This window comes from Saccoglossus kowalevskii, chromosome 19 (assembly GCF_978046115.1).
Source record: "Saccoglossus kowalevskii chromosome 19, keSacKowa6.1, whole genome shotgun sequence".
NCBI lineage: Eukaryota > Metazoa > Hemichordata > Enteropneusta > Harrimaniidae > Saccoglossus > Saccoglossus kowalevskii.
In genome coordinates, this window is record NC_140659.1 from 32,322,806 (window position 1) to 32,350,030 (window position 27,225).

At 39.7% G+C, this 27,225-nt stretch overlaps 1 protein-coding gene across 4 annotated transcripts in view; it reads left to right on the plus strand.

Annotated features, from left to right (window-relative positions):
* The window catches only part of LOC102802775 (uncharacterized), a 44,329-nt gene extending 20,142 nt beyond the window's left edge, over positions 1–24,187 (plus strand). Inside the window, exons 2-3 of one of the 4 annotated variants that reach the window (XM_085493506.1) lie at positions 23,594–23,743; positions 24,011–24,187. In XM_085493506.1, coding sequence (XP_085349632.1) covers positions 23,594–23,743; positions 24,011–24,012 — 152 coding nt within the window. In that variant the 3' untranslated portion in view covers positions 24,013–24,187. Of the gene's footprint in view, positions 1–23,593 lie in introns of all 4 variants that reach the window. The other 3 variants (XM_085493505.1, XM_085493503.1, XM_085493502.1) reach the window with 3 other exon arrangements.
* Positions 24,188–27,225: the final 3,038 nt, after the last annotated feature.

Consider the following 27,225-nt stretch of genomic DNA (forward strand, 5'->3'; position numbering starts at 1 on the left):
CTGCTCACTGGGTTTGTCTTACATATTAGGCTGCTCACTGGGTTTGTCTCTCATAGTAGGCTGGTCACCTGGTTTGTCTCCCATAATAAATAGGCTTCTCACTGAGTTCGTCTCCAATAGTAGGCTGCTCAACGGGTATGTCTCCCATAGTAGGCTGCTCACAGAGTTTGTCTCCCATTGTAGGCTACTCACAGAGTTTGTCTCCAATAATAAGCTACTCACCAGGTTTGTCTCCCATAGTAGGCTGCTCACTGGGTTTGTCCCCATAGTATGCAGCTCACCGGGTTAGTCTCCCATAAAAGGCTGCTCACTGGGTTTGTCTCCCATAGTAGGCTACTCACCAGGTTTGTCTCCCATAGTAGGCTGCTCACTGGGTTTGTCCCCATAGTAGGCTGCTCACCGGGTTAGTCTCCCATAATAGGCTGCTCACTGGGTTTGTCTCCAATAGTTGGCTGCTCACCGGGTTTGTCTCCCATAGTAGGCTGCTCACTGGGTTTGTCTCCCATTGTAGGCTGCTCACCGGGTTTGTCTCCCATAATAAGCTGCTCACTGGGTTTGCCTCAGTAGTCCGCTCACCGAGTTTGTCCTCATATTAGTCTGCTCATTGGGTTTGTCTCTCATAGGCTGGTCACTGGGTTTGTCTCCCATAGTAGGCTGCTCACTGGGTTTGTCTCCTCAGTAGGCTGCGCACCGGGTTTTCTCCCATAATAGGCTGCTCTCTGGGTTTGTCTCCCTTAGTAGGCTGCTCACCGAGTTTGTCCCCATAGTAGACTGCTCACTTGGTTTGTCTTTCATATTAGGCTGCTCACTGGGTTTGTCTCTCATAGTAGGCTGTTCACCGGGTTTGTCTCCCATAATAAATAGGCTGCTCACCGAGTTCGTCTCCAATTGTAGGCTGCTCAACAGGTTTGTCTTCCATAGTAGGCTACTCACAGTTTGTCTCCAATAATAGACTACTCACCAGGTTTGTCTCCCATAGTAGGCTGCTCTCCGAGTTTGTCTCCCATAGTAGGCTACTCACAGAGTTTGTCTCCAATAATAGGCTACTCACCAGGTTTGTCTCACATTGTAGGCTGCTCACCGAGTTTGTCCCCATAGTAGGCTGCTCACTTGGCTTGTCTTTCATATTAGGCTGCTCACCGGGTTTGTCTCCCATAATAAATGCTGCTCATCGAGTTCGTCTCCAATTGTAGGCTGCTCAACGGGTTTGTCTTCCATAATAGGCTACTCACAGAGTTTGTCTCCAATAATAGACTACTCACCAGGTTTGTCTCCCATAGTAGGCTGCTCTCCGAGTTTGTCTCCCATTGTAGGCTGCTCATCGGGTTTGTCTCCCATAGTAGGCTGCTCACTGGGTTTGTCTCCCATAGTAGGCTACTCACCAGGTTTGTCTCCCATAGTAGGCTGCTCACTGGGTTTGTCCCCATAGTAGGCTGCTCACCGGGTTAGTCTCCCATAATAGGCTGCTCACTGGGTTTGTCTCCAATAGTTGGCTGCTCACCGGGTTTGTCTCCCATAGTAGGCTGCTCACTGGGTTTGTCTCCCATTGTAGGCTGCTCACCGGGTTTGTCTCCCATAATAAGCTGCTCACTGGGTTTGCCTCAGTAGTCCGCTCACCGAGTTTGTCCTCATATTAGTCTGCTCATTGGGTTTGTCTCTCATAGGCTGGTCACTGGGTTTGTCTCCCATAGTAGGCTGCTCACTGGGTTTGTCTCCTCAGTAGGCTGCGCACCGGGTTTTCTCCCATAATAGGCTGCTCTCTGGGTTTGTCTCCCTTAGTAGGCTGCTCACCGAGTTTGTCCCCATAGTAGACTGCTCACTTGGTTTGTCTTTCATATTAGGCTGCTCACTGGGTTTGTCTCTCATAGTAGGCTGTTCACCGGGTTTGTCTCCCATAATAAATAGGCTGCTCACCGAGTTCGTCTCCAATTGTAGGCTGCTCAACAGGTTTGTCTTCCATAGTAGGCTACTCACAGTTTGTCTCCAATAATAGACTACTCACCAGGTTTGTCTCCCATAGTAGGCTGCTCTCCGAGTTTGTCTCCCATAGTAGGCTACTCACAGAGTTTGTCTCCAATAATAGGCTACTCACCAGGTTTGTCTCACATTGTAGGCTGCTCACCGAGTTTGTCCCCATAGTAGGCTGCTCACTTGGCTTGTCTTTCATATTAGGCTGCTCACCGGGTTTGTCTCCCATAATAAATGCTGCTCATCGAGTTCGTCTCCAATTGTAGGCTGCTCAACGGGTTTGTCTTCCATAATAGGCTACTCACAGAGTTTGTCTCCAATAATAGACTACTCACCAGGTTTGTCTCCCATAGTAGGCTGCTCTCCGAGTTTGTCTCCCATTGTAGGCTGCTCATCGGGTTTGTCTCCCATAGTAGGCTGCTCATCAGGTGTGTCTCCCATAGTAGGCTGCTCACCGGGTTTGTCTCCATAGTAGGCTGCTCACTGGGTCTGTCTCTTATAGTAGGCTGCTCACTGGGGTTGTCTCCCATAGTTGGCTGCTGACTGGGTTTGTCTCCCATAGGAGGCTGCTCACCAGGTTTGTCTCCCATTGTAGGCTGCTCACCGGGTTTGTCTCCCATAATAGGCTGCTCACTGGGTTTGTCTCAGTAGTCCGCTCTCCGAGTTTGTCCCCATAGTAGGCTGCTCACTTGGTTTGTCTCTCATAGTAGGCTGGTCACCGGGTTTGTCTCCCATAATAAATAGGCTGCTCACCGAGTTCGTCTCCAATACTAGGCTGGTCAATGGGTTTGTCTTTCCATAGTACGCTACCCACAGTTTGTCTCCAATAATAGGCTACTCACCAGGTTTGTCTCCCATAGTAGGCTGCTCTCCGAGTTTGTCTCCAATAGTAGGCTGCTCTCTAGGTTTGTCCCTATAGTAGGCTGCTCACCGGGTTTGTCCCCATAGTAGGCTGCTCACCGAGTTTGTCTCCCATAGTCGGCTACTCACGGAGTTTGTCTCCAATAATAGGCTACTCACCAGGTTTGTCTCACATTGTAGGCTGCTCACCGGGTTTGTACCCATAGTAGGCTGCTCACTGGGTTTGTCTTACATATTAGGCTGCTCACTGGGTTTGTCTCTCATAGTAGGCTGGTCACCTGGTTTGTCTCCCATAATAAATAGGCTTCTCACTGAGTTCGTCTCCAATAGTAGGCTGCTCAACGGGTATGTCTCCCATAGTAGGCTGCTCACAGAGTTTGTCTCCCATTGTAGGCTACTCACAGAGTTTGTCTCCAATAATAAGCTACTCACCAGGTTTGTCTCCCATAGTAGGCTGCTCACTGGGTTTGTCCCCATAGTATGCAGCTCACCGGGTTAGTCTCCCATAAAAGGCTGCTCACTGGGTTTGTCTCCCATAGTAGGCTACTCACCAGGTTTGTCTCCCATAGTAGGCTGCTCACTGGGTTTGTCCCCATAGTAGGCTGCTCACCGGGTTAGTCTCCCATAATAGGCTGCTCACTGGGTTTGTCTCCAATAGTTGGCTGCTCACCGGGTTTGTCTCCCATAGTAGGCTGCTCACTGGGTTTGTCTCCCATTGTAGGCTGCTCACCGGGTTTGTCTCCCATAATAAGCTGCTCACTGGGTTTGCCTCAGTAGTCCGCTCACCGAGTTTGTCCTCATATTAGTCTGCTCATTGGGTTTGTCTCTCATAGGCTGGTCACTGGGTTTGTCTCCCATAGTAGGCTGCTCACTGGGTTTGTCTCCTCAGTAGGCTGCGCACCGGGTTTTCTCCCATAATAGGCTGCTCTCTGGGTTTGTCTCCCTTAGTAGGCTGCTCACCGAGTTTGTCCCCATAGTAGACTGCTCACTTGGTTTGTCTTTCATATTAGGCTGCTCACTGGGTTTGTCTCTCATAGTAGGCTGTTCACCGGGTTTGTCTCCCATAATAAATAGGCTGCTCACCGAGTTCGTCTCCAATTGTAGGCTGCTCAACAGGTTTGTCTTCCATAGTAGGCTACTCACAGTTTGTCTCCAATAATAGACTACTCACCAGGTTTGTCTCCCATAGTAGGCTGCTCTCCGAGTTTGTCTCCCATAGTAGGCTACTCACAGAGTTTGTCTCCAATAATAGGCTACTCACCAGGTTTGTCTCACATTGTAGGCTGCTCACCGAGTTTGTCCCCATAGTAGGCTGCTCACTTGGCTTGTCTTTCATATTAGGCTGCTCACCGGGTTTGTCTCCCATAATAAATGCTGCTCATCGAGTTCGTCTCCAATTGTAGGCTGCTCAACGGGTTTGTCTTCCATAATAGGCTACTCACAGAGTTTGTCTCCAATAATAGACTACTCACCAGGTTTGTCTCCCATAGTAGGCTGCTCTCCGAGTTTGTCTCCCATTGTAGGCTGCTCATCGGGTTTGTCTCCCATAGTAGGCTGCTCATCAGGTGTGTCTCCCATAGTAGGCTGCTCACCGGGTTTGTCTCCATAGTAGGCTGCTCACTGGGTCTGTCTCTTATAGTAGGCTGCTCACTGGGGTTGTCTCCCATAGTTGGCTGCTGACTGGGTTTGTCTCCCATAGGAGGCTGCTCACCAGGTTTGTCTCCCATTGTAGGCTGCTCACCGGGTTTGTCTCCCATAATAGGCTGCTCACTGGGTTTGTCTCAGTAGTCCGCTCTCCGAGTTTGTCCCCATAGTTGGCTGCTCACTTGGTTTGTCTCTCATAGTAGGCTGGTCACCGGGTTTGTCTCCCATAATAAATAGGCTGCTCACCGAGTTCGTCTCCAATACTAGGCTGGTCAATGGGTTTGTCTTTCCATAGTACGCTACCCACAGTTTGTCTCCAATAATAGGCTACTCACCAGGTTTGTCTCCCATAGTAGGCTGCTCTCCGAGTTTGTCTCCAATAGTAGGCTGCTCTCTAGGTTTGTCCCTATAGTAGGCTGCTCACCGGGTTTGTCCCCATAGTAGGCTGCTCACCGAGTTTGTCTCCCATAGTCGGCTACTCACGGAGTTTGTCTCCAATAATAGGCTACTCACCAGGTTTGTCTCACATTGTAGGCTGCTCACCGGGTTTGTACCCATAGTAGGCTGCTCACTGGGTTTGTCTTACATATTAGGCTGCTCACTGGGTTTGTCTCTCATAGTAGGCTGGTCACCTGGTTTGTCTCCCATAATAAATAGGCTTCTCACTGAGTTCGTCTCCAATAGTAGGCTGCTCAACGGGTTTGTCTCCCATAGTAGGCTGCTCACAGAGTTTGTCTCCCATTGTAGGCTACTCACAGAGTTTGTCTCCAATAATAAGCTACTCACCAGGTTTGTCTCCCATAGTAGGCTGCTCACTGGGTTTGTCCCCATAGTATGCAGCTCACCGGGTTAGTCTCCCATAAAAGGCTGCTCACTGGGTTTGTCTCCCATAGTAGGCTACTCACCAGGTTTGTCTCCCATAGTAGGCTGCTCACTGGGTTTGTCCCCATAGTAGGCTGCTCACCGGGTTAGTCTCCCATAATAGGCTGCTCACTGGGTTTGTCTCCCATTGTAGGCTGCTCACTGGGTTTGTCTCCCATAATAGGCTGCTCACTGGGTTTGCCTCAGTAGTCCGCTCACCGAGTTTGTCCTCATATTAGTCTGCTCATTGGGTTTGTCTCTCATAGTAGGCTGGTCACTGGGTTTGTCTCCCATAGTAGGCTGCTCACTGGGTTTGTCTCCTCAGTAGGCTGCGCACCGGGTTTTCTCCCATAATAGGCTGCTCTCTGGGTTTGTCTCCCATAGTAGGCTGCTCTCCGAGTTTGTCTCCCATAGTAGGCTGCTCACCGGTTTTGTTCCCATAGTAGGCTGCTCACCGGGTTTGTCTTCCATAGTAGGCTGCTCATCAGGTTTGTCTCCCATAGTAGGCTGCTCACCGGGTTTGTCTCCCATAGTAGACTGCTCACTGGGTCTGTCTCTTATAGTAGGCTGCTCACTTGGGTTGTCTCGTATAGTAGGCTGCTTACTTTGTTAGTCTTCCATAGTAGGCTGCTCGCTGGGTTTGTCTCCCATAGTAGGCTGCTGACTGGGTTTGTCTCCCATAGGAGGCTGCTCACCAGGTTCGTCTCCCATTGTAGGCTGCTCACCGGGTTTGTCTCCCATAATAGGCTGCTCACTGGGTTTGTCTCCTTAGTAGTCCGCTCACCGAGTTTGTCCCCATAGTAGGCTGCTCACTTGGTTTGTACCACCATAGTAGGCTGCTCACCGGGTTTATCTCTCATAATACGCTGCTCACTGGGTTTGTCTCCCATAGTAGGCTGCTCACCGAGTTTGTTCCCTTAGTAGGCTGCTCACCGAGTTTGTCTCCCATAATAGGCTGCTCACTGGGTTTGTCTCCCATAGTAGGCTGCTCACTGTCTTTGTCTCTCTTAGTAGGCTGGTCACCGGGTTTGTCTTTCATATTAGGCTGCTCACTGGGTTTGTCTCTCATAGTAGGCTGCTCACTGGGTTTGTCTCCCATAGTAGGCTGCTCACTGGGTTTGTCCCCTCAGTAGGCTGCTCACCGGGTTTGTCTCCCATAATAGGCTGCTCACTGGGTTTGTATCCCTTAGTAGGCTGCTCACCGAGTTTGTCCCCATAGTAGGCTGCTCACTTGGTTTGTCTTTCATATTAGGCTGCTCACTGGGTTTGTCTCTCATAGTAGGCTGTTCACCGGGTTCGTCTCCCATAATAAATAGGCTGCTCACCGAGTTCGTCTCCAATTGTAGGCTGCTCAATGGGTTTGTCTTCCATAATAGGTTACTCACAGAGTTTGTCTCCAATAATAGACTACTCACCAGGTTTGTCTCCCATAATAGGCTGCTCACCGGGTTTGTCTTCCATAGTAGGCTGCTCACTGGGTCTGTCTCTTATAGTAGGCTGCTCACTGGGGTTGTCTCGTATAGTAGGCTGCTTACTTTGTTCGTCTTCCATAGTAGGCTGCTCGCTGGGTTTGTCTCCCATAGTAGGCTGCTCACTGGGTTTGTCTCCCATAGTAGGCTGCTCACCAGGTTTGTCTCCCATAGTAGGCTGCTCACTGGGTTTGTCTCCCATAGTACTCTGCTCACCAGATTTGTCTCCCATTGTAGGCTGCTCATCGGGTTTGTCTCCCATAGTAGGCTGCTCATCAGGTTTGTCTCCCATAGTAGGCTGCTCACCGGGTTTGTCTCCATAGTAGGCTGCTCACTGGGTCTGTCTCTTATAGTAGGCTGCTCACTGGGGTTGTCTCTCATAGTATTCTGCTCACCAGGTTTGTCTCCCATTGTAGGCTGCTCATCGGGTTTGTCTCCCATAGTAGGCTGCTCATCAGGTGTGTCTCCCATAGTAGGCTGCTCACCGGGTTTGTCTCCCATAGTAGGCTGCTCACTGGGTCTGTCTCTTATAGTAGGCTGCTCACTGGGGTTGTCTCGTATAGTAGGCTGCTTACTTTGTTAGTCTTCCATAGTAGGCTGCTCGCTGGGTTTGTCTCCCATAGTAGGCTGCTGACTAGGTTTGTCTCCCATAGGAGGCTGCTCACCAGGTTTGTCTCCCATTGTAGGCTGCTCACCGGGTTTGTTTCCCATAATAGGCTGCTCACTGGGTTTGTCTCTGTAGTCTGCTCACCGAGTTTGTCCCCAAAGTAGGCTACTCACTGGGTTTGTCTCTCATAGTAGGCTGGTCACCTGGTTTGTCTCCCATAATAAATAGGCTTCTCACTGAGTTCGTCTCCAATAGTAGGCTGCTCAACGGGTATGTCTCCCATAGTAGGCTGCTCACAGAGTTTGTCTCCCATTGTAGGCTACTCACAGAGTTTGTCTCCAATAATAAGCTACTCACCAGGTTTGTCTCCCATAGTAGGCTGCTCACTGGGTTTGTCCCCATAGTATGCAGCTCACCGGGTTAGTCTCCCATAAAAGGCTGCTCACTGGGTTTGTCTCCCATAGTAGGCTACTCACCAGGTTTGTCTCCCATAGTAGGCTGCTCACTGGGTTTGTCCCCATAGTAGGCTGCTCACCGGGTTAGTCTCCCATAATAGGCTGCTCACTGGGTTTGTCTCCAATAGTTGGCTGCTCACCGGGTTTGTCTCCCATAGTAGGCTGCTCACTGGGTTTGTCTCCCATTGTAGGCTGCTCACCGGGTTTGTCTCCCATAATAAGCTGCTCACTGGGTTTGCCTCAGTAGTCCGCTCACCGAGTTTGTCCTCATATTAGTCTGCTCATTGGGTTTGTCTCTCATAGGCTGGTCACTGGGTTTGTCTCCCATAGTAGGCTGCTCACTGGGTTTGTCTCCTCAGTAGGCTGCGCACCGGGTTTTCTCCCATAATAGGCTGCTCTCTGGGTTTGTCTCCCTTAGTAGGCTGCTCACCGAGTTTGTCCCCATAGTAGACTGCTCACTTGGTTTGTCTTTCATATTAGGCTGCTCACTGGGTTTGTCTCTCATAGTAGGCTGTTCACCGGGTTTGTCTCCCATAATAAATAGGCTGCTCACCGAGTTCGTCTCCAATTGTAGGCTGCTCAACAGGTTTGTCTTCCATAGTAGGCTACTCACAGTTTGTCTCCAATAATAGACTACTCACCAGGTTTGTCTCCCATAGTAGGCTGCTCTCCGAGTTTGTCTCCCATAGTAGGCTACTCACAGAGTTTGTCTCCAATAATAGGCTACTCACCAGGTTTGTCTCACATTGTAGGCTGCTCACCGAGTTTGTCCCCATAGTAGGCTGCTCACTTGGCTTGTCTTTCATATTAGGCTGCTCACCGGGTTTGTCTCCCATAATAAATGCTGCTCATCGAGTTCGTCTCCAATTGTAGGCTGCTCAACGGGTTTGTCTTCCATAATAGGCTACTCACAGAGTTTGTCTCCAATAATAGACTACTCACCAGGTTTGTCTCCCATAGTAGGCTGCTCTCCGAGTTTGTCTCCCATTGTAGGCTGCTCATCGGGTTTGTCTCCCATAGTAGGCTGCTCATCAGGTGTGTCTCCCATAGTAGGCTGCTCACCGGGTTTGTCTCCATAGTAGGCTGCTCACTGGGTCTGTCTCTTATAGTAGGCTGCTCACTGGGGTTGTCTCCCATAGTTGGCTGCTGACTGGGTTTGTCTCCCATAGGAGGCTGCTCACCAGGTTTGTCTCCCATTGTAGGCTGCTCACCGGGTTTGTCTCCCATAATAGGCTGCTCACTGGGTTTGTCTCAGTAGTCCGCTCTCCGAGTTTGTCCCCATAGTTGGCTGCTCACTTGGTTTGTCTCTCATAGTAGGCTGGTCACCGGGTTTGTCTCCCATAATAAATAGGCTGCTCACCGAGTTCGTCTCCAATACTAGGCTGGTCAATGGGTTTGTCTTTCCATAGTACGCTACCCACAGTTTGTCTCCAATAATAGGCTACTCACCAGGTTTGTCTCCCATAGTAGGCTGCTCTCCGAGTTTGTCTCCAATAGTAGGCTGCTCTCTAGGTTTGTCCCTATAGTAGGCTGCTCACCGGGTTTGTCCCCATAGTAGGCTGCTCACCGAGTTTGTCTCCCATAGTCGGCTACTCACGGAGTTTGTCTCCAATAATAGGCTACTCACCAGGTTTGTCTCACATTGTAGGCTGCTCACCGGGTTTGTACCCATAGTAGGCTGCTCACTGGGTTTGTCTTACATATTAGGCTGCTCACTGGGTTTGTCTCTCATAGTAGGCTGGTCACCTGGTTTGTCTCCCATAATAAATAGGCTTCTCACTGAGTTCGTCTCCAATAGTAGGCTGCTCAACGGGTTTGTCTCCCATAGTAGGCTGCTCACAGAGTTTGTCTCCCATTGTAGGCTACTCACAGAGTTTGTCTCCAATAATAAGCTACTCACCAGGTTTGTCTCCCATAGTAGGCTGCTCACTGGGTTTGTCCCCATAGTATGCAGCTCACCGGGTTAGTCTCCCATAAAAGGCTGCTCACTGGGTTTGTCTCCCATAGTAGGCTACTCACCAGGTTTGTCTCCCATAGTAGGCTGCTCACTGGGTTTGTCCCCATAGTAGGCTGCTCACCGGGTTAGTCTCCCATAATAGGCTGCTCACTGGGTTTGTCTCCCATTGTAGGCTGCTCACTGGGTTTGTCTCCCATAATAGGCTGCTCACTGGGTTTGCCTCAGTAGTCCGCTCACCGAGTTTGTCCTCATATTAGTCTGCTCATTGGGTTTGTCTCTCATAGTAGGCTGGTCACTGGGTTTGTCTCCCATAGTAGGCTGCTCACTGGGTTTGTCTCCTCAGTAGGCTGCGCACCGGGTTTTCTCCCATAATAGGCTGCTCTCTGGGTTTGTCTCCCATAGTAGGCTGCTCTCCGAGTTTGTCTCCCATAGTAGGCTGCTCACCGGTTTTGTTCCCATAGTAGGCTGCTCACCGGGTTTGTCTTCCATAGTAGGCTGCTCATCAGGTTTGTCTCCCATAGTAGGCTGCTCACCGGGTTTGTCTCCCATAGTAGACTGCTCACTGGGTCTGTCTCTTATAGTAGGCTGCTCACTTGGGTTGTCTCGTATAGTAGGCTGCTTACTTTGTTAGTCTTCCATAGTAGGCTGCTCGCTGGGTTTGTCTCCCATAGTAGGCTGCTGACTGGGTTTGTCTCCCATAGGAGGCTGCTCACCAGGTTCGTCTCCCATTGTAGGCTGCTCACCGGGTTTGTCTCCCATAATAGGCTGCTCACTGGGTTTGTCTCCTTAGTAGTCCGCTCACCGAGTTTGTCCCCATAGTAGGCTGCTCACTTGGTTTGTACCACCATAGTAGGCTGCTCACCGGGTTTATCTCTCATAATACGCTGCTCACTGGGTTTGTCTCCCATAGTAGGCTGCTCACCGAGTTTGTTCCCTTAGTAGGCTGCTCACCGAGTTTGTCTCCCATAATAGGCTGCTCACTGGGTTTGTCTCCCATAGTAGGCTGCTCACTGTCTTTGTCTCTCTTAGTAGGCTGGTCACCGGGTTTGTCTTTCATATTAGGCTGCTCACTGGGTTTGTCTCTCATAGTAGGCTGCTCACTGGGTTTGTCTCCCATAGTAGGCTGCTCACTGGGTTTGTCCCCTCAGTAGGCTGCTCACCGGGTTTGTCTCCCATAATAGGCTGCTCACTGGGTTTGTATCCCTTAGTAGGCTGCTCACCGAGTTTGTCCCCATAGTAGGCTGCTCACTTGGTTTGTCTTTCATATTAGGCTGCTCACTGGGTTTGTCTCTCATAGTAGGCTGTTCACCGGGTTCGTCTCCCATAATAAATAGGCTGCTCACCGAGTTCGTCTCCAATTGTAGGCTGCTCAATGGGTTTGTCTTCCATAATAGGTTACTCACAGAGTTTGTCTCCAATAATAGACTACTCACCAGGTTTGTCTCCCATAATAGGCTGCTCACCGGGTTTGTCTTCCATAGTAGGCTGCTCACTGGGTCTGTCTCTTATAGTAGGCTGCTCACTGGGGTTGTCTCGTATAGTAGGCTGCTTACTTTGTTCGTCTTCCATAGTAGGCTGCTCGCTGGGTTTGTCTCCCATAGTAGGCTGCTCACTGGGTTTGTCTCCCATAGTAGGCTGCTCACCAGGTTTGTCTCCCATAGTAGGCTGCTCACTGGGTTTGTCTCCCATAGTACTCTGCTCACCAGATTTGTCTCCCATTGTAGGCTGCTCATCGGGTTTGTCTCCCATAGTAGGCTGCTCATCAGGTTTGTCTCCCATAGTAGGCTGCTCACCGGGTTTGTCTCCATAGTAGGCTGCTCACTGGGTCTGTCTCTTATAGTAGGCTGCTCACTGGGGTTGTCTCTCATAGTATTCTGCTCACCAGGTTTGTCTCCCATTGTAGGCTGCTCATCGGGTTTGTCTCCCATAGTAGGCTGCTCATCAGGTGTGTCTCCCATAGTAGGCTGCTCACCGGGTTTGTCTCCCATAGTAGGCTGCTCACTGGGTCTGTCTCTTATAGTAGGCTGCTCACTGGGGTTGTCTCGTATAGTAGGCTGCTTACTTTGTTAGTCTTCCATAGTAGGCTGCTCGCTGGGTTTGTCTCCCATAGTAGGCTGCTGACTAGGTTTGTCTCCCATAGGAGGCTGCTCACCAGGTTTGTCTCCCATTGTAGGCTGCTCACCGGGTTTGTTTCCCATAATAGGCTGCTCACTGGGTTTGTCTCTGTAGTCTGCTCACCGAGTTTGTCCCCAAAGTAGGCTACTCACTTGGTTTGTCTCTCATAGTAGGCTGGTCACCAGGTTTTTTCCCATAATAAATAGGCTGCTCAGAGTTCATCTCCAATACTAGGCTGCTCAACGGGTTTGTCTTTCCATAGTAGGCTACTCACAGTTTGTCTCCAATAATAGGCTACTCACCAGGTTTGTCTCCCATAGTAGGCTGCTCACCGAGTTTGTCTCCCATAGTAGGCTACTCACAGAGTTTGTCTCCAATAATAGGCTACTCACCAGGTTTGTCTCCCATAGTAGGCTGCTCACCGAGTTTGTCTCCCATAGTAGGCTACTCACAGAGTTTGTCTCCAATAATAGGCTACTCACCAGGTTTGTCTCACATTGTAGGCTGCTCACCGGGTTTGTCCCGATAGTAGGCTGCTCACCGGGTTAGTCTCCCATAAAAGGCTGCTCACTGGGTTTGTCTCCCATAGTAGGCTACTCACCAGGTTTGTCTCCCATAGTAGGCTGCTCACTGGGTTTGTCTCCAATAGTTGGCTGCTCACCGGGTTTTTCTCCCATAGTAGGCTGCTCACTGGGTTTGTCTCCCATAGTAGGCTGCTCATCAGGTTTGTCTCCCATAGTAGGCTGCTCACCGGGTTTGTCTCCTATAGTAGGCTGCTCACTGGGTCTGTCTCGTATAGTAGGCTGCTTACTTTGTTAGTCTTCCATAGTAGGCTGCTTGCTGGGTTTGTCTCCCATAGTAGGCTGCTCACTGGGTTTGTCTCCCATAGGAGGCTGCTCACCAGGTTTGTCTCCCATTGTAGGCTGCTCACCGGGTTTGTCTCCCATAATAGGCTGCTCACTGGGTTTGTCTCCTTAGTAGTACGCTCACCGAGTTTGTCACCATAGTAGGCTGCTCACTTGGTTTGTCTCTCATAGTAGGCTGGTCACCGGGTTTGTCTCCCATAATAAATAGGCTGCTCACCGAGTTCGTCTCCAATACTAGGCTGCTCAACGGGTTTGTCTTCCATAGTAGGCTACTCACAGTTTGTCTCCAATAATAGGCTACTCACCAGGTTTGTCTCACATTGTAGGCTGCTCACCGGGTTTGTCCCGATAGTAGGCTGCTCACCGGGTTAGTCTCCCATAAAAGGCTGCTCACTGGGTTTGTCTCCCATAGTAGGCTACTCACCAGGTTTGTCTCCCATAGTAGGCTGCTCACTGGGTTTGTGTCCAATAGTTGGCTGCTCACCGGGTTTTTCTCCCATAGTAGGCTGCTCACTGGGTTTGTCTCCCATAGTAGGCTGCTCATCAGGTTTGTCTCCCATAGTAGGCTGCTCACCGGGTTTGTCTCCTATAGTAGGCTGCTCACTGGGTCTGTCTCGTATAGTAGGCTGCTTACTTTGTTAGTCTTCCATAGTAGGCTGCTTGCTGGGTTTGTCTCCCATAGTAGGCTGCTCACTGGGTTTGTCTCCCATAGGAGGCTGCTCACCAGGTTTGTCTCCCATTGTAGGCTGCTCACCGGGTTTGTCTCCCATAATAGGCTGCTCACTGGGTTTGTCTCCTTAGTAGTACGCTCACCGAGTTTGTCACCATAGTAGGCTGCTCACTTGGTTTGTCTCTCATAGTAGGCTGGTCACCGGGTTTGTCTCCCATAATACATAGGCTTCTCACCGAGTTCGTCTCCAATAGTAGGCTGCTCACTGGGTTTGTCTCCCATAGTAGGCTGCTCACTGTGTTTGTCTCCCATAGTAGGCTGCTCACTGTGTTTGTCTCCCATAGTAGGCTGCTCACTGTGTTTGTCTCCCATTGTAGGCTGCTCACCAGGTTTGTCTCCCATTGTAGGCTGCTCATCGAGTTTTTTTTGACCAAATAGCTGAATTTAAAATAACAAACAATCATAATTTGCATGTACATCATTCAATTTTCTCCACATTTGGTAAATGATAGTTGAACATGCTTAGTTACAGATGCACATTGCACCCATTTTTTGCATATCTGAAGTATTTGACCAGTGAGAAATAAACTTGCGTGAGTTGTGCAAATTAACTGATATTTTAAAGTTCTTTTTTCTGAAACATTGTTATTATGTACTCTAAAAAAACAGCAGCAGGTTTTTTTTTAAATTTATAAATGCATTGGTACAATAGTTTAACCCTATTTTCTGTATATTGATTGAACACAAGTAAAGTGCTTTGAGAATTTGTTGAGAGACAATGATAATAAAATGAGAATTATTTTTTTAATGCATATTGCCTTTGCCTAAGCTGATTATGTTGATATATACTATTATAGGATTATGATCCATAGTCACTTGTTCGAACATGTGTTGGACAATATTCTACACAGACTTGGTATGATGGCTGAACATGAAGGGTTCCTTTTTTTCAAGTTTTGATTCAAAATGCCAACTGGGTCATTTTCTTTCTTTTTTTTCTGTTTTTTACATAATATTTCAGACATTCTCATATTGAAATATCAAGTGTTACTTACATATGTTCAAATACTAGGTGTTACTTACATATATTCAAATACCAGGTGTTACTTATATATATTAAAATACCAGGTGTTACTTGTATATATTCAAATATCAAGTGTTACTTACATATATTCAAATACCAGGTGTTACTTACATATATTCAAATACCAGGTGTTACTTACATATACATTGTATTCAAATACTATGTGTTACATATATTCAAATATCTGGTGTTACTTACATATATTCAAATAATAGGTGTTACTTATATATATTCAAATACTAGGTGTTACTTACATGTATTCAAATATCAGGTGTTACTTACATATATTCAAATATCAGGTGTTACTTACATATATTCAAATACCAGGTGTTACTTACCTATATTCAAATACTAGGTGTTACTTACATATATTCAAATATTAGGTGTTACTTACATATATTCAAATACTAGATGTTACTTACCTATATTTGAATATTAGATCTTACTTACATATATTCAAATACCAGGTGTTACTTACATATATTCAAATACTAGGTGTTACTTACATATATTCAAATACTAGGTGTTACTTACATATATTCAAATACTAGGTGTTACTTACATATATTCAAATACTAGGTGTTACTTACATATATTCAAATATCAGGTGTTACTTACATATATTTAAATACCAGGTGTTACTTACCTATATTCAAATACTAGGTGTTACTTACATATATTCAAATATTAGGTGTTACTTACATATATTCAAATACTAGATGTTACTTACCTATATTTGAATATTAGATGTTACTTACATATATTCAAATACCAGGTGTTACTTACATATATTCAAATACTAGGTGTTACTTACATATATTCAAATACCAGGTGTTACTTACATATATTCAAATACCAGGTGTTACTTACATATATTCAAATACCAGGTGTTACTTACATATACTCAAATATTAGGTGTTACTTACATATATTCAAATACTAGATGTTACTTACCTATATTTGAATATTAGATGTTACTTACATATATTCAAATACCAGGTGTTACTTACATATATTCAAATACTAGGTGTTACTTACATATATTCAAATACCTGGTGTTACTTACATATATTCAAATACTAGATGTTACTTACATATATTCAAATACTAGGTGTTACTTACATATATTCAAATATTAGGTGTTACTTACATATATTCAAATAATAGGTGTTACTTACATATATTCAAATACTAGGTGTTACTTACATATATTCAAATACCAGGTGTTACTTACATATATTCAAATACTAGGTGTTACTTACATATATTCAAATACTAGATGTTACTTACCTGTATTCGAATATCAGGTGTTACTTACATATATTCGAATACCAGGTGTTACTTACATATATTCAATTACCAGGTGTTACTTACATATATTCAAATACCTGGTGTTACTTACATATATTCAAATACAAGATGTTACTTACCTATATTCGAATATCAGGTGTTACTTACATATATTCAAATACCAGGTGTTACTTACGTATATTCAAATACCTGGTGTTACTTACCTATATTCGAATACCAGGTGTTACTTACATATATTCAAATACTAGGTGTTACTTACATATATTCAAATATTAGGTGTTACTTACATATATTCAAATACCAGGTGTTACTTACATATATTCAAATACTAGGTGTTACTTACATATATTCAAATACCATGTGTTACTTACATATATTCAAATACTAGGTGTTACTTACATATATTCAAATATTAGGTGTTACTTACATATATTCAAATATTAGGTGTTACTTACATATATTCAAATACTAGATGTTACTTACCTATACTCGAATGTCAGGTGTTACTTACATATATTCAAATACTAGGTGTTACTTACATATATTCAAATACTAGGTGTTACTTACATATATTCAAATATTAGGTGTTACTGACATATATTCAAACACTAGGTGTTACTTACATATATTCAAATATTAGGTGTTACTTACATATATTCAAATACTAGGTGTTACTTACATATATTCAAATACTAGGTGTTACTTACATATATTCAAATACCAGGTGTTACTTACATATATTCAAATACTAGGTGTTACTTACATATATTCAAATACCAGGTGTTACTTACATATATTCAAATACTAGGTGTTACTTACATATATTCAAATACCATGCGTTACTTACATATATTCAAATACTAGGTGTTACTTACATATATTCAAATATTAGGTGTTACTTACATATATTCAAATATTAGGTGTTACTTACATATATTCAAATACTAGATGTTACTTACCTATACTCGAATGTCAGGTGTTACTTACATAAATTCAAATACTAGGTCTTACTGACATATATTCAAATACTAGGTGTTACTTACATATATTCAAATATTAGGTGTTACTGACATATATTCAAATACTAGGTGTTACTTACATATATTCAAATATTAGGTGTTACTTACATATATTCAAATACTAGGTGTTACTTACATATATTCAAATACTAGGTGTTACTTACATATATTCAAATATTAGGTGTTACTTACATATATTCAAATACCAGGTGTTACTTACATATATTCAAATACAAGGTGTTACTTACATATATTCAAATATTAGGTGTTACTTACCTATATTCGAATATCAGGTGTTACTTACCTGTATTCGAATATCAGGTGTTACTTACATATATTCGAATACCAGGTGTTACTTACATATATTCAAATACCAGGTGTTACTTACATATATTCGAATATCAAGTGTTACTTACATATATTCAAATACTAGGTGTTACTTACATATATTCAAATACTAGGTGTTACTGGTATATATTCAAATATCAAGTGTTACTTACATATATTAAAATACTAGGTGTTACTTACATATATTCAAATACTAGGTGTTACTTACATATATTCAAATACTAGGTGTTACTTACATATATTCAAATATTAGGTGTTACTTACATATATTCAAATACCAGGTGTTACTTACATATATTCAAATACAAGGTGTTACTTACATATATTCAAATATTAGGTGTTACTTACCTATATTCGAATATCAGGTGTTACTTACCTGTATTCGAATATCAGGTGTTACTTACATATATTCGAATACCAGGTGTTACTTACATATATTCAAATACCAGGTGTTACTTACATATATTCAAATACAAGGTGTTACTTACATATATTCAAATATTAGGTGTTACTTACCTATATTCGAATATCAGGTGTTACTTACCTGTATTCGAATATCAGGTGTTACTTACATATATTCAAATACTAGGTGTTACTTACATATATTCAAATACCAGGTGTTACATATATTCAAATACCAGGTGTTACTTACATATATTCGAATATCAAGTGTTACTTACATATATTCAAATACTAGGTGTTACTTACATATATTCAAATACTAGGTGTTACTGGTATATATTCAAATATCAAGTGTTACTTACATATATTAAAATACTAGGTGTTACTTACATATATTCAAATACTAGGTGTTACTTACATATATTCAAATACTAGGTGTTACTTACATATATTCAAATATTAGGTGTTACTTACATATATTCAAATACCAGGTGTTACTTACATATATTCAAATACAAGGTGTTACTTACATATATTCAAATATTAGGTGTTACTTACCTATATTCGAATATCAGGTGTTACTTACCTGTATTCGAATATCAGGTGTTACTTACATATATTCAAATATTAGGTGTTACTTACATATATTCAAATACCAGGTGTTACTTACATATATTCAAATACAAGGTGTTACTTACATATATTCAAATATTAGGTGTTACTTACCTATATTCGAATATCAGGTGTTACTTACCTGTATTCGAATATCAGGTGTTACTTACATATATTCAAATACTAGGTGTTACTTACATATATTCAAATACCAGGTGTTACTTACATATATTCAAATACAAGGTGTTACTTACATATATTCAAATATTAGGTGTTACTTACCTATATTCGAATATCAGGTGTTACTTACCTGTATTCGAATATTAGGTGTTACTTACATATATTCAAATACCAGGTGTTACATATATTCAAATACCAGGTGTTACTTACATATATTCGAATATCAAGTGTTACTTACATATATTCAAATACTAGGTGTTACTTACATATATTCAAATACTAGGTGTTACTGGTATATATTCAAATATCAAGTGTTACTTACATATATTAAAATACTAGGTGTTACTTACATATATTCAAATACTAGGTGTTACTTACATATATTCAAATATTAGGTGTTACTTACATATATTCAAATACCAGGTGTTACTTACATATATTCAAATATTAGGTGTTACTTACATATATTCAAATACTAGATGTTACTTACCTATATTCGAATATCAGGTGTTACTTACCTGTATTCGAATATCAGGTGTTACTTACATATATTCAAATACCAGGTGTTACTTACATATATTCAAATACCTGGTGTTACTTACATATATTCAAATACTAGATGTTACTTACATATATTCAAATACTAGGTGTTACTTACATATATTCAAATATTAGGTGTTACTTACATATATTCAAATAATAGGTGTTACTTACATATATTCAAATACTAGGTGTTACTTACATATATTCAAATACCAGGTGTTACTTACATATATTCAAATACTAGGTGTTACTTACATATATTCAAATACTAGATGTTACTTACCTGTATTCGAATATCAGGTGTTACTTACATATATTCGAATACCAGGTGTTACTTACATATATTCAATTACCAGGTGTTACTTACATATATTCAAATACGTGGTGTTACTTACATATATTCAAATACAAGATGTTACTTACCTATATTCGAATATCAGGTGTTACTTACATATATTCAAATACCAGGTGTTACTTACGTATATTCAAATACCTGGTGTTACTTACCTATATTCGAATACCAGGTGTTACTTACATATATTCAAATACTAGGTGTTACTTACATATATTCAAATATTAGGTGTTACTTACATATATTCAAATACCAGGTGTTACTTACATATATTCAAATACTAGGTGTTACTTACATATATTCAAATACCATGTGTTACTTACATATATTCAAATACTAGGTGTTACTTACATATATTCAAATATTAGGTGTTACTTACATATATTCAAATACTAGGTGTTACTTACATATATTCAAATACTAGGTGTTACTTACATATATTCAAATATTAGGTGTTACTTACATATATTCAAATACTAGGTGTTACTTACATATATTCAAATACCAGGTGTTACTTACATATATTCAAATACTAGGTGTTACTTACATATATTCAAATACCATGTGTTACTTACATATATTCAAATACTAGGTGTTACTTACATATATTCAAATATTAGGTGTTACTTACATATATTCAAATATTAGGTGTTACTTACATATATTCAAATACTAGATGTTACTTACCTATACTCGAATGTCAGGTGTTACTTACATAAATTCAAATACTAGGTCTTACTGACATATATTCAAATACCAGGTGTTACTTACATATATTCGAATATCAAGTGTTACTTACATATATTCAAATACTAGGTGTTACTTACATATATTCAAATACTAGGTGTTACTGGTATATATTCAAATATCAAGTGTTACTTACATATATTAAAATACTAGGTGTTACTTACATATATTCAAATACTAGGTGTTACTTACATATATTCAAATATTAGGTGTTACTTACATATATTCAAATACCAGGTGTTACTTACATATATTCAAATACAAGGTGTTACTTACATATATTCAAATATTAGGTGTTACTTACCTATATTCGAATATCAGGTGTTACTTACCTGTATTCGAATATCAGGTGTTACTTACATATATTCAAATACCAGGTGTTACTTACATATATTCAAATACCAGGTGTTACTTACATATATTCAAATACCAGGTGTTACTTACATATATTCGAATATCAAGTGTTACTTACATATATTCAAATACTAGGTGTTACTTACATATATTCAAATACCAGGTGTTACTTACATATATTCAAATACTAGGTGTTACTTACATATATTCAAATACCATGTGTTACTTACATATATTCAAATACTAGGTGTTACTTACATATATTCAAATATTAGGTGTTACTTACATATATTCAAATATTATGTGTTACTTACATATATTCAAATACTAGATGTTACTTACCTATACTCGAATGTCAGGTGTTACTTACATAAATTCAAATACTAAGTCTTACTGACATATATTCAAATACTAGGTGTTACTTACATATATTCAAATATTAGGTGTTACTGACATATATTCAAATACTAGGTGTTACTTACATATATTCAAATATTAGGTGTTACTTACATATATTCAAATACTAGGTGTTACTTACATATATTCAAATACTAGGTGTTACTTACATATATTCAAATATTAGGTGTTACTTACATATATTCAAATACAAGGTGTTACTTACATATATTCAAATACAAGGTGTTACTTACATATATTCAAATATTAGGTGTTACTTACCTATATTCGAATATCAGGTGTTACTTACCTGTATTCGAATATCAGGTGTTACTTACATATATTCGAATACCAGGTGTTACTTACATATATTCAAATACCAGGTGTTACTTACATATATTCGAATATCAAGTGTTACTTACATATATTCAAATACTAGGTGTTACTTACATATATTCAAATACTAGGTGTTACTGGTATATATTCAAATATCAAGTGTTACTTACATATATTAAAATACTAGGTGTTACTTACATATATTCAAATACTAGGTGTTACTTACATATATTCAAATATTAGGTGTTACTTACATATATTCAAATACCAGGTGTTACTTACATATATTCAAATACAAGGTGTTACTTACATATATTCAAATATTAGGTGTTACTTACCTATATTCGAATATCAGGTGTTACTTACCTGTATTCGAATATTAGGTGTTACTTACATATATTCGAATATCAAGTGTTACTTACATATATTCAAATACTAGGTGTTACTTACATATATTCAAATACTAGGTGTTACTGGTATATATTCAAATATCAAGTGTTACTTACATATATTAAAATACTAGGTGTTACTTACATATATTCAAATACTAGGTGTTACTTACATATATTCAAATATTAGGTGTTACTTACATATATTCAAATACCAGGTGTTACTTACATATATTCAAATATTAGGTGTTACTTACATATATTCAAATATCAGGTGTTACTTACCTGTATTCGAATATCAGGTGTTACTTACATATATTCAAATATTAGGTGTTACTTACCTATATTCGAATATCAGGTGTTACTTACCTGTATTCGAATATCAGGTGTTACTTACATATATTCAAATACCAGGTGTTACTTACATATATTCAAATACCAGGTGTTACTTACATATATTCAAATACCAGGTGTTACTTACATATATTCAAATACCAGGTGTTACTTACATATATTCGAATATCAAGTGTTACTTACATATATTCAAATACTAGGTGTTACTTACATATATTCAAATACTAGGTGTTACTGGTATATATTCAAATACTAGGTGTTACTTACATATATTCAAATACTAGGTGTTACTTACATATATTCAAATACTAGGTGTTACTTGTATATATTCAAATATCAAGTGTTACTTACATATATTAAAATACTAGGTGTTACTTACATATATTCAAATACTAGGTGTTACTTACATATATTCAAATATCAAGTGTTACTTACATATACTCAAATATCAAGTGTTACTTACATATACTCAAATATCAAGTGTTACTTACATATATTCAAATATCAAGTGTTACTTACATATATTCAAATATCAAGTGTTACTTACATATATTAAAATACTAGGTGTTACTTACATATATTCAAATACTAGGTGTTACTTACATATATTCAAATATCAAGTGTTACTTACATATATTCAAATACTAGGTGTTACTTACATATACTCAAATATCAAGTGTTACTTACATATACTCAAATATCAAGTGTTAGTTACATATACTCAAATATCAAGTGTTACTTACATATACTCAAATACTAGGTGTTACTTACATATATTCAAATATCAAGTGTTACTTACATATACTCAAATATCAAGTGTTACTTACATATATTCAAATATCAAGTGTTACTTACATATCCTCAAATACTAGGTGTTACTTACATATACTCAAATATCAAGTGTTACTTACATATACTCAAATATCAAGTGTTACTTACATATACTCAAATATCAAGTGTTACTTACATATACTCAAATATCAAGTGTTACTTACATATACTCAAATACTAGGTGTTACTTACATATACTCAAATATCAAGTGTTACTTACATATACTCAAATATCAAGTGTTACTTACATATACTCAAATACTAGGTGTTACTTACATATACTCAAATATCAAGTGTTACTTACATATACTCAAATATCAAGTGTTACTTACATATACTCAAATATCAAGTGTTAGTTACATATACTCAAATATCAAGTGTTACTTACATATACTCAAATACCAGATAGGAACATGCAACCAGTACTCTAGTGATGTTGTCAACCAAGATATATTACCAAAATATTTATTTATAACATAGCTGCTGGGAATTGCCCAGATCATTGCTTGAAGTTATGTTTTTAAATTCCAAATATTCTCTATTAGAAGTGCATGTGCTTAAATGTAAATGACAGAGGCATGCCTATATTTGTCAATGATTTAAAGTTGTGCGTCTAATATGATAAATATGATATATTCCACTTTTGTACTTCGTGCCTCAAATACTCTTCATACATGAGAGTTGTTTTCTAAGGTTTCTTTGATGTATTTTATTGACATGTGTGAGAAGCACTTGATAGCTTAGTTACCCACTGGTTTGAATATTGGGTATTCAATTGATGTTTCAAGGAAATCTTTTTTTGATATCCTTTGATTGTCATTATTTATAACATCTGAAAACAAATCAACTTTTTATTTTACAGGATTGGGAGATGTTCAGTTCCACCTTATTTCCTACATCTATGGAGGAGTCTGTGTTCTAGCACAAGCGTTATATCTACTTTACATTCAGAAGATGGGAATTGAGAAACACATCTCAGCTGTGGGGTTCCTCTACATCAATAGCGTGACATGTATACCTTTGCTCATAATTTATACAGTAGTGACTTCGGAAATCCTGGCGGTAATGGCATATCCGCAATGGACAGAACCTGGATTTGTTGCTTCATATCTAATAGTAATTTCTATGGGATGTGTTTTAAATTATAGTTTGTTTCTATGTACCACCTTAAACTCTGCTTTGACTACAAGTTTAGTTGGTGTTGTTAAAGGTGTAGTAACCACGGTGATAGGGATGTTTACATTTGGTGGAGTTGAACCCACTGTTCTTAATATTTCAGGAATATGTATGAACACTACCGGTGGCATATGGTACTCTGCTATCAAGTATCAAGAAAAAAAAAAGAAACTGTCAGCTCTTTCTAGCAATGAGGAAGATAGCAGGAATGCAGTTTAGAAAATTTAACTCTTTCAAGGGCACTGTCAATAAATTAGATTTTGTTTAAAGTCTTCAAAAATGCACTCAAATTATGGTGGGTTAATGCATAGCAGACAGTGTTTTATCAAATATCTACAGATCACAGTCATACACAATACCAGTACTTATGTCTATGTGAATCTCTGCTAAACAGCAGTCAGTCAGATAACAGGCACAAACATACACAATACCAGTATTTATATCTATGTGAATCTCTGCTAAACAGCAGTCAGTCAGATAACAGGCACAGACATACACAATACCAGTACTTATATCTATGTGAATCTCAGCTAAACAGCAGTCAGTCAGATAACAGGCACAGACATACACAATACCAGTACTTATATCTATGTGAATCTCAGCTAAACAGCAATCAGTCAGATAACAGGCACAGACATACATAATACCAGTGCTTATATCTATGTGAATCTCTGCTAAACAGCAGTCAGTCAGATAACAGGCACAGACATACACAATACCAGTATTTATATCTATGTGAATCTCAGCTAAACAGCAGTCAGTCAGATAACAGGCACAAACATACACAATACCAGTATCTATATCTATGTGAATCTCTGCTAAACAGCAGTCAGTCAGATAACAGGCACAGACATACACAATACCAGTACTTATATCTATGTGAATCTCAGCTAAACAGCAGTCAGTCAGATAACAGGCACAGACATACACAATACCAGTACATATATTTATGTGAATCTCTGCTAAACAGCAGTCAGTCAGATAACAGGCACAGACATACACAATACCAGTACATATATTTATGTGAATCTCTGCTAAACAGCAGTCAGTCAGATAACAGGCACAGACATACACAATACCAGTACATATATTTATGTGAATCTCTGCTAAACAGCAGTCAGTCAGATAACAGGCACAGACATACACAATACCAGTACTTTTATCTATGTGAATCTCTGCTAAACAGCAGTCAGTCAGATAACAGGCACAGACATACACAATACCAGTACATATATTTATGTGAATCTCTGCTAAACAGCAGTCAGTCAGATAACAGGCACAGACATACACAATACCAGTACATATATATATGTGAATCTCTGCTAAACAGCAGTCAGTCAGATAACAGGCACAGACATACACAATACCAGTATTTATGTGAATCTCTGCTAAACAGCAGTCAGTCAGATAACAGGCACAGACATACATAATACCAGTGCTTATATCTATGTGAATCTCTGCTAAACAGCAGTCAGTCAGATAACAGGCACAGACATACACAATACCAGTGCTTATATCTATGTGAATCTCGGCTAAACAGCAGTCAGTCAGATAACAGGCACAGACATACACAATACCAGTATTTATATCTATGTGAATCTCAGCTAAACAGCAGTCAGTCAGATAACAGGCACAAACATACACAATACCAGTATTTATATCTATGTGAATCTCTGCTAAACAGCAGTCAGTCAGATAACAGGCACAGAAAAACACAATACCAGTATTTATATCTATGTGAATCTCTGCTAAACAGCAGTCAGTCAGATAACAGGCACAAACATACACAATACTAGTACTTATATCTATGTGAATCTCTGCTAAACAGCAGTCAGTCAGATAACAGGCACAGACATACACAATACCAGTATTTATATCTATGTGAATCTCTGCTAAACAACAGTCAGATAACAGGCACAGACATACACAATACCAGTATTTATATCTATGTGAATCTCAGCTAAACAGCAGTCAGTCAGATAACAGGCACAAACATACACAATACCAGTACTTATATCTATGTGAATCTCTGCTAAACAGAAATGTCAACCAATAATTGATCATTTAAATATGTGTGAACATCATACATGTAGTTTAACTACTGAAATGGCTCACTTAATAATAAACCTGTGTTGGTAATTATTGCATAGAATATTCCATAGCATTTTCTTAATAGTGAGGAATGAGATTCGAGTGAAAGAATAATATTCTTATTATGCCCATGATATTTATGCAAATGTCGTAACGCAGCAGTATTACGCAGGGTATCTGCATCCTACCAAATTAGGAAATATGGATTTTAAATATAAAATGATTACATTGTAATTCCAAGATTTTAAAAAGTTCCAATGATTTTAACCTTTTTACTCAGTTCTGGGCATTGGATTGGAAAGGTGTATAATAATAACCCTCAGACAGTATGCAGTCGTATCAATCTCCACTGTGTTGGTTGATATTCGTATCTACCTCCATAGTATCGGTTGATGTTTGTATCGTCCTCCACAGTATTGGTTTATGTTTGTATCGTCCTCCACAGTATTGGTTTATGTTTGTATCGTCCTCCACAGTATTGGTTTATGTTTGTATTGTTCTCCACAGTATTGGTTTATGTTTGTATGATTCTCCACAGTATTGGTTTATGTTTGTATCGTTCTCCACAGTAATTTTTTGATATTTGTATCGTCTTCCACAGTAATTTTTTGATATTTGTATCGTCCTCCACAGTATTGGTTTATGTTTGTATCGTCCTCCATAGTAGGACTGGTTGATATTCTTGCTAAAACTAAAAGTCAATGGATAGTAATAGTACATAAACTATAATAATAATGTACTATAGTGGTGAAATCAAAACAACAGTCAATTTTAGATACTAATGTAAACTAATGTTAGTAATTTCTTTTTACCATAAAAGTGATGAAAAAAAAACACGTATGTATAGATTAGGTGGGTGTTTCTCTGCCAATTTTCTCTAGATATAACAACTCAGGTAAAAGGAACTAGAAGGTCTTGGTATCATATCCCGTCTAGTATAATTTATAATATATTAATAAATTATGTATATTGCTGTAAAGGAAAATATAAATAATTTACCACAATTTTATTTACAATGTAAAATATAAAATGAAATCTAACATTACTTTTTAGTATTGCATGTGTCATGTGATGGTATATCTGATATGTATTTTCACAGTCTCTCTTAGATCATTATGACAAGTAAACTGCCTGAGACAAATTGTTGCAAAATGTTAGACAATGTCATTTGTTTATCACACACCCTCTAATCTAAGCAGTGCATAATGCTGTAAATATTGACCTCTG